The sequence below is a fragment of the Oryctolagus cuniculus genome, chromosome 7, assembly GCF_964237555.1.
Source record: "Oryctolagus cuniculus chromosome 7, mOryCun1.1, whole genome shotgun sequence".
NCBI classification, from domain to species: Eukaryota; Metazoa; Chordata; class Mammalia; order Lagomorpha; family Leporidae; genus Oryctolagus; species Oryctolagus cuniculus.
Genome location: NC_091438.1, coordinates 48,035,233 through 48,049,163, shown reverse-complemented (window position 1 = coordinate 48,049,163; position 13,931 = coordinate 48,035,233). Strand labels below are relative to the sequence as shown.

Sequence of the window (13,931 nt, the reverse complement as noted above, 5' to 3'; positions counted from 1 at the left end):
CCTCAGACAGCTGCAACAACCGGGGCTGAGCCAAGCTGAAGCCAGAAGCCAAGAACTCCTTCCAGGTCTCCCACATAGGTGGTAGGGGCCCAAGTGCCTGGGCCATCCTCCACTGCTTTTCCCAGGCCATTAATGGAGCTGGATGGGAAGAGGAGCAGCTGGGACACGCCCATGTGGGATGAGGGCATCGCAGGCGGCAGCTCCACCAGCTGTGCCACTGCACAGGCCCCAGGTTTTTCTGTCTTGCCATTTTTCCCTCCTAGCACTGTCAAAGGTGGAGCAGCCAAGGAGTAGACACGGCCATTTGAGATTTACAGGATTTGTTTTATTTGTCATCAGTATTTCTCATTTCATTATTCACATCAACAGAGTTGGGCGTAGGGTTCCCCAGGAGAGCAAGGGAGATGGATGGGCCCTCCCAGGGAGTGCAGGGGCAGGGCTACGTCCAGCAGGTGAGGGTCGGCAAAGAGGGCACACACTCGCACAGGGGGCGCTGGGGGAGGAGGCAGTCCTTGGAGCACAGACACCACCTGGTGCAGTGTTACAAAATGGGCAGAGTGACTGGGGGGGGGGGGGGGGGGCACCAGACACAGCATGAGGAAGGTGATTTGGATTTTCTTTTTTGTTATTTTCACTTTTTTTTTTTCCTTTTCACATTTGTTTTTCTTTAACATTTTACAAACGGCTAAAAACTACAACACATCACAGCTACAGTGGGGCCGGGAGAGGGCACCAGGGAAAGCAGCCACACAGAGTTGGGTGGGGCTGGGGTAGCCTAACCTACAGAGGCTATTGTGTGGAAGGGTGATATGGGGAAACTGAGGCTTCTGGTCCCTGCATTGGGGGGTCCCCCATTTACTGCCCAACCTCTCCCGGTTTTAGAGGAGTTGACGGGGGTTGGGTGCCCCATTTCCCGCCCCTGCCCTAGCTCCTTGTGCTTTTTGATCTGCTGGTTTGACCATGTGCCTGGTTTCTTTCTCTCCCTGCTCTCCTGGCCCTGTGGGGACAGGCTGGGGGCGTGGGAGGGCAGCTGCTCGGCTTCTGTCTGCGCTGTGGTAGGTGGAGCCTCTCACGGCAGCCAGCCTGTGCTTCTTAAGAACAAGAAAAGAGACAGACCTTGCCCGATGCCCTCCCGTCTCGCTGGATGGCGGGGCTCTTACTCCAGCCGGTCTAGCACTCCTGCCTCCCAGGCTCCCAGGCCGGCCATGGAAACAGTGTTAGGGGAGGTACTGTGGGAGGCAGGGCTGCGTGTGTGTCTGCTGAAATTACCCTTGGCTTCTATTTTAGGACAGCATAGTGACACCCCCGCCCCATAGCGCACGCACACACACGCACACACACACAGGAGTACACACATTCACACACACACAGTCCTGCTGAGCTGCCTCAGAACTGAACATATAAATAAATAATCAGCTCGTTTCATAGAACTCAGGCTTCACCTTTGTAGCCCACGTTGAGGGGAAGTGGAGGCCAGCGGCTGAGGTTTATTGCTACTCCTCCAGCATCCCACCGGAGGCGTGAGAGGCCACTCAAGGCCCTTCCAGCTCGGCAAGTTCTTTTGGTCCATGGTCTACACCCAAGCCCCAGCCCCCAACGGAACTGCATACTCATGGCTTCACCAGGGCCTAGGCAGAGGGAATGGTGGGGGGATGCAGGAGGCCTGTTCTCGAACCCCTGGAGTAGGGAAGCAGGAGCCCTCGCTAACACTGGGGGGAGAAGGGTGAGGCTTAGCCTTCTTTTGTGCAAAGTCCAGGGTGACGGGGTGGGGAGTGGAGCTTCACCCCAAAGCTGGGGTGAAGGAACCTTCCCTGTGGTCCCTCCCCATGGGGGTCACACATGCACACGCGCACACACAGCGAAGACACCAAACACAGGGGAGTGGGGAGCGAGGGCTCTGGGGGCCGGGATGGCAGGGCAGGGAGGGGAAGAAGGAGTTGGTCTCACAGTGTGCCTGCCACCCCTGAAGCTCCAGAGACGCCCTCATTGCAGCACCTGCCCCCGGGTCTCGGGCAGCTTCAGGGCCAGAGAGCTGCCAAGGGCAAGGGCAGCTGAGGCAAAGAGGATGGGGGCGGCCTTGGTGATTCCCACAAAGGACGTGAAGATGCTGATGCCCAGCACGGCCGCCAGCTTGCACAGGGCGTTCAGGAAGCCGAAGGCCGTGGTCCTGCTCGGGAATCGCCCGAGGCAGAGCAAGCGGAGGGCGCCGGGGGAGACCAAGGACATGAAGGGGAGGAAGATGGAAGGCAGTGTTCAAGAGAGACGGAGAAGGATGTAGGGGAAATGTAGATAGATTGGGAGTCGGGGAGAAAGGAGAAAGTGAGGTTAATAGTGCAGACGGCAAAGAGTGGACACAACAGCTGCCACTGTGAGAGGAGACCTGGTGGACCTGTGTGTCCTCTCACCCCTCAGAACGCTTTTCCCACTCAGCCCCCTTCATCACCCCACTCCCCCAGGCAGGGCCCCAAACCCGCTGCCCCGTCCCCATCAAACGCCAACTACCTTTTGTCCGAGGGATAGAGTTCGACGGTCAGCACGTCCAGCGCGTTCCAGGACGCAATGCTGACCCCCCCAAAAAGGCAGAGCAAAGCAATCATGGCTGACTCGCTGTTCCCAAAGGACAGGAAGAAGCAGGAGACACAGGACATCACGCTGGAGCCAGCTGGAGCCGGGAGAGGAGAGAGTGCAAGTGTGACCACAGTGAAAGCCCCCAGCCTGCCTGGCCTCCGGCCAGCTGTGAGACTGCCCAGGACAACTCTCCACTCAGCCTTCCACCTCCCTGATAAGTACCTGTTTACAAACCATGTCAGTAACAGCCACCGAGGCAATGCCACCTTTGGGCCAAGCTGCTGCTTACTGCTTCCATGTCTTGGTCCAGTCCACTGGGCAGGCACTAAGACCACCCCCTTTTTGCAGCTCAGCCAGCCAGGTGCCAAGGGATTAAGTAAAGTGTCCGGGGTAGGTGGTGCAGCCAAAGCTCAAACCTGTGGTTGGCCCCAAAGCCTGTGCCCCAACCACTTGCTATTCTGCCTACCTCCCCCAACCCCAGAGAAGCCTCTGTACAAGGACCCACCCAATCCTACAACACCCAAGACACTCGGACACCAATCTCTTCCGCAGCCCAAAGTGAGAAGACCAGGGCCAGCTTCCCCCGGACAGCGCCCTCTCCCCAGCAGTCCTGACACCACCACCCAGCCTCTCCTCCTTACCAAGCATCCGGAGCCTGCCAATCTTGTCCATGAGCAGGGCAGACACAATGTTCCCGGGAAGCACAGCCAGGGACCCCAAGAAGCTGACAAAGTACACCATGTAGGCTCCTTCGCCTGTCCCCGTCACATCCAGCGGGCAGCCCTCCTTGTTGTGCAGGAACGTGCTGTTCACCAGACGGCTGTTCACAAACTTATACTCAAACAGGTCTAGGGGTGAAAGCCAAGATGGGCAGGGGTCACAGCCAAGGTGAGATGGAGGTCACTACAGCATGTGGCTCAGAGCTCTGCATTTGCGGAGGTTAGCAGTGAGGCGCTCTCAGAATTATTCAGGGAACTCAGTGTAAAACATGAAACAATATCACCATGGGAACCAGAAACCTTTATAGCAGAAAATGACCATGATCAATCAAGCGGGGTGTCTGCTTCCAAGTTTTCCCAATGGCAGTCTTCAGTTCTTATTCATTCTTTCAGTCTGCCCTAACTGAATAGAAGCAGTGGCAGTGCCATGGGTTAAGGAAAATTTTCTGGGAAAAATATTAAAAGTAACAAAAATTCCTATCCACTCTTTCTTCTTTCTGCATGGTAGGAAAAGCTCACCCAGTATTCCACTCCATGATGGCAAACCTCAGTCTAGCTCACAAAACTGCAATTTCAGAGTTTGAGAATTGCCGCTAAAGAAGTGGATTAATGCAACGGTCCCCAACCTTTTCCCCACCAAATACCCATTTTATTAATTTTCTTTCTCCCTAGGACCCTGTTTGGAGTTATCATCACACTAAGTTATAATAATCCCAGCCAAGGTCAAAGAAACTTGTTTTTGTCAGATAATCACAGGAAAATGTCTAATTTCCACTAGATTTTCTGAACAATTGGTGAGAACTATCAGACTGCCAAACCACCTTCCTCTGGAACTCCAGAGGGCCCTTCGAGAACCAGAGCTGGTCAGTGAGAGCGGTTCCTTCTCCCATCACCAACGACCACCCAACCCTTTGGTCCGACGCCCAGTGGGCACCCCGCCTTACCAGTGTTGTAGAACACGGTGTTGATGAACGTGCAATTGCGGAAGAATGTGTTGGTGGATGTGACATCCTCAAAATAACACTCCTCAAACAGGGAGTCCTCAAAGGACACTGACTTCAGACGCAGCCCAATGAACCTGCAAGGTCAAGGTGACGAGAGACACTTCCCCCTCATCCTCACACCCTCCTCCAGCACCACTCCCTGGGTGAGCGAGAGGCTCAGCACTGAGGAGAAACCACAGGGATTTGCCCCAAAAATGCCTCATCTTGAACTCCCAGACCCATGAAAGAGACCGGGGGTAGAAGGGCCAGGGCAGGGGCGGTGGTCCCTGACATACTTGTCATTGAAGTACTGCCCCCCTCGGTGGATCTGATTCTCCAGGGTGAAGTTAAAAGTCACGTGCTCGACGCGCTCCCCGGGGAACACTTTGGTGCGGGCCGCGTAGTCCACCGCCTGGAGATGGCGGATCATGTCGGGAAACCAGACAGTCAGTCCATAGTAGCTGAAGAAGCAAGGGGGACGGAATCCGAGCTCAGAGACAAGAACCAGGCGGCTCAAAGGGAGGAGGATGCTGGGGCAGCTCCTCACAGGACCCACTCACCCCCAGCCCCGCCTCTCGAACTCCTCCCTCCTCTAAGGCTCTGGCTGTGAGGTCTTCAGCCTCCTCCAGGCCACCAGAGGCTCTTTCTTCCCTCCCAGCCATTTGCTCCTCCCTTGACCTACAGCCCTCTCCCCAGCCCGCAACCTGAGCCACTCAGCCTGTCTAACTAACTGCTACTGTTCCTATGTCCGGCCCCCAGCCCCCAGGTGCTCCCACAGCACTCCCTTCTGCCCCCACAGGGACACTTGTCACACTGCCTCTTAGCTGGTTTTAACCTAACTCAGACCAAACGTAAACTCCATGAGAACCAAGACCACAGATGCTGGTTGCATCCCAGCACAGAACAGAAATGTCATGCTGCTGAGCCTGTGACCCAAGTCTGCTGACTTACTGCACGAAGTGGAGGAGCTGGCGGGAGCAGCAGAGGGGATCTGAGCAACCCCCTCCCTCTTTCTGCACCCCCTCATTTACATGCCCCTCCCCCCTCTCTTGCAGCGCCCGCCCCCCCTCACCTGAAGGACATGGTGAACCACACACCCATCATCATCAGAGTGATGCGCCGGTATTCGGGACCAAAGCAGGAGAGGAAATTTCCCCAGACCTACAAGAAGCCAGCAAAGGCAGAGGGAGGCGGGGCTAACTTCTAGCACCCATAGAGCTCCATTTTTCTGCCCTACACTTGCCTTCAGTTCATCCCTCACCCCCAAACACAGGCTCAAGCCCTATCTTTCCCTCCAGCCCTCCCACTCCCTTCTTCCTCGCCCCCATCCCATTCTGCATTACCTGTCCCCCCAGGCTCAAGGCCCGGACCCCCCAGCGCTGATACCAGGTCCCTGTGTCCGACTGGATCTCAATCAATTCATCCTCCTGATGAATCGTCTTGATGTGGGTTACCTAGGGTCAAGAGCACCACTCTGTACTTCCCCCCTTTGCAGGTGAGTCGGGTCGGTTTCCCCTACAGTAGTGAATGAGAGGCGGGGACATACGTGACACCCTGAGACTCTCACTGAGGTGGGGTCTGCTCTGAGACGTCCACAGAAGAGCCAGGTGGGGGCTGGGGCTGCAGGGGTTGGAGATAGGGGGTGGGGGTGGTGCTTACTGAGAATACTCGCTCAGGATGCCCCTTGGCTCGCATGTTGGTGTCATGAACTTGCTTCAGCACCATCCAGGCCTCATCATGCTTCCCGTTCTAGAGCCACAAACATAAGCCCCACACCAGGATCAGCCTCTCCCTGACCCAGGGTTACAGGCTCCCTCCTTCCCTCCCTCCAGCTTGGCTTTTCCCACCCCCAATCCCGACCTGTGGGCATGCATCATGCCCTCTGAAAGATCCCGCTCCAGCCCCGGGCAGGAATGGGGCAGGGGACCCAGAGGACAAATGCAAGCGCAGGTCCTGGGACCCCCACTACAGTAGAGAGAACAGGGAAGTGACGGGCGAGGAGGCGGAGAGGGGCAGCAGCCCAACCCTGCTGGACCGAGATGGTGCAGGACAGGCAGGGGCAGGAGGCGGGGACTTCTCTTGAGTTGTGAAGTCAGGGCCAGGACCAAGGCCCCTGCCTGCAAAATCTTAACACCCCCCCACCCCGGTTTCTCCACCCGCAGAACTGCTCTGGAGATCCATTCTCAGCCAAAGGAAACAAGAGAAAGTCCCCAGAGCAGGGACCCAGTGGAGACGGCAAGCAGCCCACGGTGGGTGTTTAAACACAGGAGCCCCCGCTGCCCTCTCCACCCTACCCCAGCCCAGCCCCGCTCACCTCCAGGAAGAAGCGGGGGCTCTCAGGCTGTGTGGTGAGGGCCCCAATGGCAAACACGGAAGGAAAGGCGCAGACGAGGACAAAGACCCTCCAGCTGTGGAACTGGTAAGCGGAGCCCATCTGGAAACTCCACCCTGGCAGAGACAGAGTCGCAGTGTCAACAGGGAACCCAGGGGTGGGGGCTCCCTCCACGGGGAGCACCAGAGAGGAGGAGGAGTCTGGGCAATTCCCAGGGGCCACTCACCGTAGTGGGGGATGATGGCCCAGGCCATCGCAGCTGCGTACACGCCACCAATCATCCAGAACATGCAGAGCCAACTCAAATGTTCCCCACGTTTCTCCTGGGCCAGAAACTCCGAGAAATAGGAGAAGACGATGGGGATGGACCCTCCAATCCTGGAGGGCATTTCAGGGATCCAGCATTAGACAGTGGCCACCGTCCTTCCTGACCCCCTGCCCCCGCACTCCGGATCCCCAAGCCCCTTTCCTCTCCTGCACCTTTGGAAGAAACTCCGTCTCATATATAATGCCCACTGAGCCCCTCCTCCCCCCCCCCCCCCACCACCACCAGCCATCAAGCACGCATCCCTGGGACTGCAGAAAACAAGCAGATCCCCGGGAGAGGGCAGGAACAAGCATCCAACCTTGAAGATGATTACAGCGTTGGGAGGGAAAGAAGACACTCGCAGAAAAGAAGAGAAAGCTGGGGGTGGGGGTCTGAGGGCAGTGGTACAGAGCAAGCCAGAAGCCAGCGTGGACGGAGGGTGGAGGAGGTGCCTGCTGCTGCCTGGGTGACGGGAGGTGTCTATGCCCCAAGCCTTCTGGTTCTGGCTCTTGCAGGCATGTGCAAGGTTTGGGCCAAATGCAGGAAATACGCTGACTCTGGGAGGGGCGATTCCAGGGTCCACAGGTGCCCAGAGGCCTCCTCAGGGAGGCAGGCTCAGAAGAACCGGAAGTGGGTAGAGGAGCTAGGAGGGGACCAGACAGGAGCTGGCATTCTGGACAGCGGCAGAAACGGGGAAAGACGGTGGGGGAAGAAAGGAATTCATTCATTCATTCAGCACACCTGGTGTGCCTGGCACTGTAAGAGGCCCTGAAGGTGCGATAGTGGCCAGGGCACAGCACTACCTCCAAGGGGCTTAGGAAGCTGAACACTCACCCAACCCCGGAAAGGAGGCGGCAGAAGAGGAAAGTGCCATAACCCTGGACAAAAGACGAGAAGAAGGCGAAGACGCTGTTGACTGAGAGCGAGATGAGCAGACACTGCCTGCGACCCAGGCGATCAGCCAGACCGCCCCAGAGGAAGGCTCCCACCATCATGCCCAGGTAGACGATGAGCCCTGGAATGGGGGTGGGAAACAGGATAACCTCAGTTCTCCCACTAGCGCACAGCTGGGGTCACCGGCACTCAAACTGCAGCTGAAGGGATCTAAGCGCTGAAGAACTTCTGGAAGCTACCAGATAACAGTGCGTGAGGGATGTCGTTGTTGTGATGTAGCAGGAAAAGCCACTGCCTGTGGCACCCGCATCCCATATGGGCTCCAGTTCCTGGCCTGGCTGCTCTACTTCCGATCCAGCTCTCTGCTAATGCATGTGGGGAAGTAGCTGAGGGTGGCCCAAGTGCTTAGGCGCCTGCCACCCTGGAAGAAGCTCATGGCTCCTGGTCCCTGGCTTCTGCCTGGCCCAGCCCTAGCTATTGTAGCCATCTGTGGAGTGAACCAGCAGATGGAAGACCTCTCTGTGTGTCTCTCCCTCTCTCTGTAACTCTGACTTTCAAATAAATAAATAAATCTTAAAAAAAAAAAAAAGTGAGTGAGAGAACCAAAGGTGTTCTCTCTCTCTCTCTCTCTCTCAGTGTGACCAGCTTCCTCGGCCTGGGAGAGTCTCAGGACCCTTCTCCTACCTGCATCACCCCAGTCTGACCCTCCCAGTGTATACCAGGGAGAGAGGGGGAACAGGAGAGCAGGGAGAAGGTTATGAAGAAACAGTAAATGGTGATTTATGCCACCGTGGCTGCCTCCTGCAGGGCTCAGCAGAGACACCACAACGCAGCCACCAGCCCAGGCCCCTCTGTCAAATGCGATTTCACCAAGACCCAACCCCAGAAGAGGGTGGGTCAGGGACCAGCGGGGAGAGTGTGCAGAACTCTTTGGAAACATGTTGGGAACCGGACCCCAGGAAGCTCAGCGGTAAGCCTGGAACAGTTACCAGGAGGAAGGGTGTTTACAGAGTTGGAGGCAGGAAAGAGCTGGAATACCCCCGAGGCGTCTTACCCAGCATGCCCTTGTTGGAGTCGGACAGGCACATGTCTTTCTCGGCGCTAGGCAGCACGAAGCCCACCACAAAGATCTCCACACCATCAGCCATCAGAGCCAGTCCAAGCACGAAATAGAGCGTCCACTGGAAGCGGCCGTGGCCGCACTCCCGCAGGATGGCTTCATACTGCTGAGCCAGTTCTTCCCGCTCCTTCCGCCGCTGCGCTTCTCCCCGGCCTCCGGGGGGGCCCTCGCCGTCACTCAAGCCTCCCCGCACTCCAGCCAGGGGCGCCCCATCTGCCAAGCGCTCGCCCTTGCCCCCTGACTCTGCCCGGGGGATCCCCTGATACTCCCCCTCGTAGATCTCATCCTCCTCGTCGTGGCCCTCAGTGGCGTCACTGGATGCCCCACCTTCCTCCTCGTCCTGGGCCCCTTCTCCACGGTAGTAGCCATCAGCGGGGGCAGGGTAGTCATCGTCATCGTCCTCCTCCTCAAAGCGGGAGTAGGATCTGCGCGAGTATTCGTCCTGGACCCGGTCCAGGCCTTTCACCACCTTCTTGGTCGCATGCTTCTTCACCTCCTTGGCGATGTCCTTGGCCCCGCGGATGAAAGCTGCCCGGTCCCGGAAGCCCTCTTCCATGATGGGGCTGTGGGGCAGCTCACCGGCACGCCCCTGCTCTCCGCGGTCTTCAGTCTTTCTGCTTAAGGACTTGTGGAGTCAAAAGGATCCCTCCCCTCTGTGTTCCAGGATCTGGGTGCACAGAACAGGGGGAAACGGGACCTGGCCAGTGAGTCTCTAGGAGGGGAGAGCAGAGAGCTTCCGTCTACACCCGGCTCAGCAGGGCGGATGGGGCAGGGAGAGAAGGAGTGGGGAGCTGGGGAGGGGAAGAGGAGCCAGGTGGTGAGGAGAAGGTGCGGAGCCACAACTCAGGCAGGGCTGCCTATGTCTCTCCCAGGGGCCTCCGGAGACCTAAGGAAAAAAACAAGGGGGAGGGAGAGGAAGTCTTGCAGTGCAGAGCTGGCCTCCTTGCTCAGGGCCCCACTCGGTAACGAGGGGTGACTCTCTGGGCCATCCATGGGTCATTCAAGTGTAGGTCCCTTTCCTTTGACCTTGGGGACTAGAACCATGGGGAATGCTACAGAGTCGCAATCACCTCCCCTGAACCCGCTCCCTGATCCCCTGCCCCACGCCCGGTTCAGACCCCTTGCCTTACTACCGATCTGCAAAGAACAAAACAGAAAACACGAGGAACCAGAATTCCCTGTGCTATTCTGGTCTGGGCTGCTTGCTGGGGGCAGAGCTTGAGGAAGAGGAGTAGGAGAAGAAGGCCTCCTACTGTTGTCTTCAGTCCACAGTGGGCATCTGAAGGTTGGACTTTCATGGCCTTTGCTTACACGTGTGTAAGCCTCCCACTGAGGGGTCTCCTCCCAGCATAGCCAAGTGGGTAAGAGCCCGGCACACCTGGCCAGGCAGGCTTGGGTTTAGCACTTAGCAGCTAAGTGACCACAGGCATGCTTCTGAGCATGCAAGCCTCAGTTTCCTCTTATTTAGAAAGGGGAAAGTAAGGCTTAAGTGACACAATGCAATAAACTCCTTACCACAGAGCCTGGCACGTAGAAAGCAAGGAATAAATAGTGGCTATTGCCGGTTGGTGATGGCAATGGAGTGACATGCCCCGTCCTCCGCCACAAGGACCAAAACACAAGCTGTCACTGGATGCCCTTTAAGGGCAGCCACAGAGGGTACCAGCACTGAGGCAGGCAATGGTGGAACAGTGAGTTAAGCTACCCTTCGGGAGCCAGCATCCCATATAGGGGTGCTGGTTTGAGTACTGGTTCCTTGGCTTCTGATCCAGCTTCCTGCTAAAGCACCTGGGAAGGTAGCAGATGATGGCCCAGGTTCTTGGGTCCCTGCTGCCCATGTTAGAGACCTGGATTGAGTTCTTGTCACCTGGCTTCCACCTGGCCCAATCCTGGCTGTTGTAGACATTTGGGAAGTGAACCAACAGATGGAACAGATGGAAGATCGATCTCTCTCTCTCCTCTCTCTCTCTCTCTCTCTCTCTCTCCCCTCTAACTATATGATCAAACGCATTTGTTTCCATCATGAGAACCTGAGGTCTATGGTTGTACTTCATTCCTCCAGGGCCTCCCTCCTTAATCCTCCTTAATCCTTTCTGCTCCTTCTCCAGGAGTCAAGGAAAAGGAGTCCACAAATACTGCATTGCGTAGGAGGCTGGCGTACAGCTAAGGGGGCCTTGGGCCTCCTTGGACGAGACACCTTTCAGGAGAAGGCTTGGGATAACCCTCCCTTCCTTCGTAGAAGAGAGGAAGCAGGCCCAGATTCCAATCAGAGATCACAGCCCTAGAATTATCCTGCCTCCTTCTGCCCACCCAGGGCCTTCATTCAGTCTCTCTCTCTCTCACAGACACACACACACACACACACACACACACGCACCCGGCTCCCTAGCAGAGGGTAAGTAATGCTATGTGGTTCCAGAGAGAAGCACTGGCAAGCAGAGCCTTCCCCCCTCAGGACAAATGTAAGCACTGGACCACGGTACCCAGAGCAGTGACCCCCACATCACCTTCCTTCCTCCAGGGTTCAGGGCCCTACCATCCCCCACGAAAGACAGGGAGCTGGGGGATCCCCCCAGTGTGTGACAATTCACTGGCCTTCCCTCTCTTCCCCACCAAGATCGCCCCTCAAACCCCGAGGGAGGCAGAGGGACCACCAGGAGCCGGCCCTGTTCCTGCTGACACTGAGAGTCCTGGCGGCGACGCCCGCCCCGCGGCTCCCCCAGGGCCCACCCGGCCAGGAGGCAGAGAAAGGAGACACATTCTCTGAGCTGGTGAGGCAGTCATGCTATTTTTAGCCCCCAAAGCAGCACAGGGTGGCTGAGCCTTGTGGGAGAGAGACAAGACTTGGGGAGGCAGAGGTTGGAGGAGAGGAGACTCAGGGTTGCACAGCCCTTTAAGGCTGACTGGCTTCACCTGACCGGAAAAACGTGCCCAGGAGATTTTCTGCAGAGGGCAGAAGGGGGCAGCGACTCCTGGGCAAACACTTCCTTTCAGGACAACCTGCCCAGCCCTGGGTAAGGGGGTCCAGAGCCCCCACTGCCCAGTCAAAGCCCCTGACTTAGAGGGCCATCCAGACCTTGTCACCCAGTCCCCTCCAGCCCCAGGGACAAGGTCAGTAGGAAGCAGCCACTTATCAAATGCAAGGGTGGCATGGGGGGGGGGTAGAAGGTGCTGGAGCCCCCTCCCAACTGCAACTGGGTGACTGGGCTTCAGCCCCTACCCAAAGAACAAGACTGCGTCTCTCTTGCCCACAGCCTACCCCAGGGGCTAGGAAAAGGGGAGCATCCACAGCCTGAGAGAAAAAAAATGAAGGTGTCAGCTGAGAAAGCACAGGAGGAATGCACACGGGGAGGCAGGCAGAGGGGCAGGGATGCGGGAGACCCCCCCCTCCCCGGGCAGGGGCACAGACACAGCCTCTGCGCTGACCCCCCACCCCACCCCCACTGCGCCCATCTCCTCAGCTCTGGTACAAAGGATGAGCCCCTATAACCCACAGAATTGCTCCTCTGAGCACCTGTGCACCCTGGGGCTGCTCTGGACAAGTGCCCACTGTCACTCAACCCCCCTCCCCCACCCCATCCGTGCCCCCAACACCTGGTCTGTTCCATCTCTGCCCCCCCCAGTGGGGCTTTCTTCGGCCCCCTTCCCTCCATGCCCCCACCCAGCCTGGTCCAGGCCAGCTGACCAAGGCAGCATCCATTCCCTGGCCCCAGCCAAGGTCATTTCTCATTCATGGCTGGGGGCAGAAAGAGGGGAGGATGAGATGAGGGGGGAACTGGAGTTTGAGGGAACCCCACCCCACCTAACAACCCCCCCACCTCACTTATCTTCAGAGGAGGTAGGGACTTGGCGAATGGAGAAAAAATATACCCCTTCCTCCCATTTCGCCATATATATGCACACATAATAAATGTACACATATACGCATACGTTTTTCTATCCTGAACAGCCCAACCTCTGAAATAAACGTCTACCTTCAAACCACCCCCCACCCCACCCTTGGAGCGGGGACTGTCACCCTCCCCGTTAGCAAAGCATCCGAGGGTAAAATGGCTGCAAGGCAAGGCAAGGATGCTTCTGGCAGGGCGGGGTGGAGATGAGAGGCTGCGAGCAGGGTCTCACCTGGGCTGGGCTACCCCGGCCAGCTGGTCCCGGGAGAGGGCGGGGGTCCGGGCGGCGGGCTGAGGCGGCAGCGGCGACTGCTCGGGCACCGGGGGAAGCGGCAATGCAGACCTGCCCCCCCCCCCGGCCCCGCCTCCGCGCCCCCCCCCTCCCCGCGCCACTGAGCGGCGGGAGAGACCATTGTTGGGGGGGCGAAGCAAAGAGGATGGAGGGACCCAGGGCACCGTGGAGAAAGATGAGGGGCTAGAGGAGACTGTCGCGGCTACAGCAGAAAATGCCCAACAGCCCTTCGCAGCCCCTTCCCAGTCAACCCTGAAGTAAGGAAAGACAGAAATCGTGACGCCAACAAGAGGAGCGCACAGACAGGGAGGTGGGGGAGAAGGCAGCCCCTTCCTGGGCACCCCCGACCCAGTGTGGCAGAACCCACGAGGGTCAGGGGCTCTTGCTCTCTGCAAAACGCCCGCCTTCCACGGGCTCCACGGCTCCTAGGCAAACCCCTTTCCCACAGCCTCCTCCCCTAAGGAGAGTGCTCCACCTTTACCTGGGTGTTTAGGAGATGGCGGGGCTAACAAGGTGTGGCTTTCATCGCGCACAGCCGGAGGCCAAGCCTGCTGGAGCCCTGCCAGCTCTCCTTCAGCCCGCTCCTCCGGGCACTGGGTGCAGCAGGGATGGGGACTGCAGAAGCGAAGGGGCTTTTTGCAGATCTGGCAGTGAGTGCCCCTGCCATTCATGCTCCAAGGACTTAAACAGGAGCCCCCACAAAGCCCTTCTCCTCTTTGCTTCACTCCCTCCCTCCATCATAGCCCGGCCTCTCTATCTCTCACTCTCACTCTCACTCTCACTCCCCCCCCCCCCCCCGCCACCCACTTGCAGGCAGACAGGCGTG

The 13,931-nt window shown here is 57.8% G+C and overlaps 1 protein-coding gene across 3 annotated transcripts; it reads right to left on the bottom strand.

Moving 5' to 3' along the window:
- Window positions 1-303: 303 nt before the first annotated feature.
- On the bottom strand, window positions 304-13,821 carry SV2A (synaptic vesicle glycoprotein 2A). 3 transcript variants are annotated; one of them, XM_051858716.2, is made up of 13 exons: window positions 13,587-13,821; window positions 8,858-9,809; window positions 7,744-7,924; window positions 6,829-6,980; window positions 6,585-6,718; window positions 5,930-6,019; window positions 5,614-5,724; window positions 5,343-5,431; window positions 4,567-4,731; window positions 4,232-4,365; window positions 3,210-3,416; window positions 2,503-2,662; window positions 304-2,167 (listed from the first exon to the last, which is right to left on the bottom strand). In XM_051858716.2, the coding sequence occupies exons 2-13, from the start codon at window positions 9,477-9,479 to the stop codon at window positions 1,984-1,986; spliced, it is 2,229 nt and encodes a 742-aa protein (XP_051714676.1). In that variant the 5' UTR covers window positions 9,480-9,809; window positions 13,587-13,821; the 3' UTR covers window positions 304-1,983. The 3 variants fall into 3 exon arrangements, with proteins under 3 accessions (XP_051714676.1, XP_002715673.1, XP_069933861.1); XM_002715627.5 differs by lacking the exon at window positions 13,587-13,821 and adding an exon at window positions 13,046-13,201; XM_070077760.1 differs by lacking the exon at window positions 13,587-13,821 and adding an exon at window positions 13,046-13,179 and having other exon boundaries at window positions 8,858-9,590.
- Window positions 13,822-13,931: the final 110 nt, after the last annotated feature.

What these genes read in the sequence shown, in the direction of transcription:
- SV2A (XM_051858716.2), bottom strand. Translation starts at nt 9,479, where the DNA reads ATGGAAGAGGGCTTCCGGGACCGGGCAGCTTTCATCCGCGGGGCCAAG. An exon ending in CCTTGAGCCTGGGGGGACAG is followed by an intron (nt 5,432 to 5,613) that starts GTAATGCAGAAT and finishes GGCTTCTTGTAG; the next exon opens with GTCTGGGGAAATTTCCTCTC. An exon ending in TGGTTCACCATGTCCTTCAG is followed by an intron (nt 4,732 to 5,342) that starts GTGAGGGGGGGC and finishes TTGCTTCTTCAG; the next exon opens with CTACTATGGACTGACTGTCT.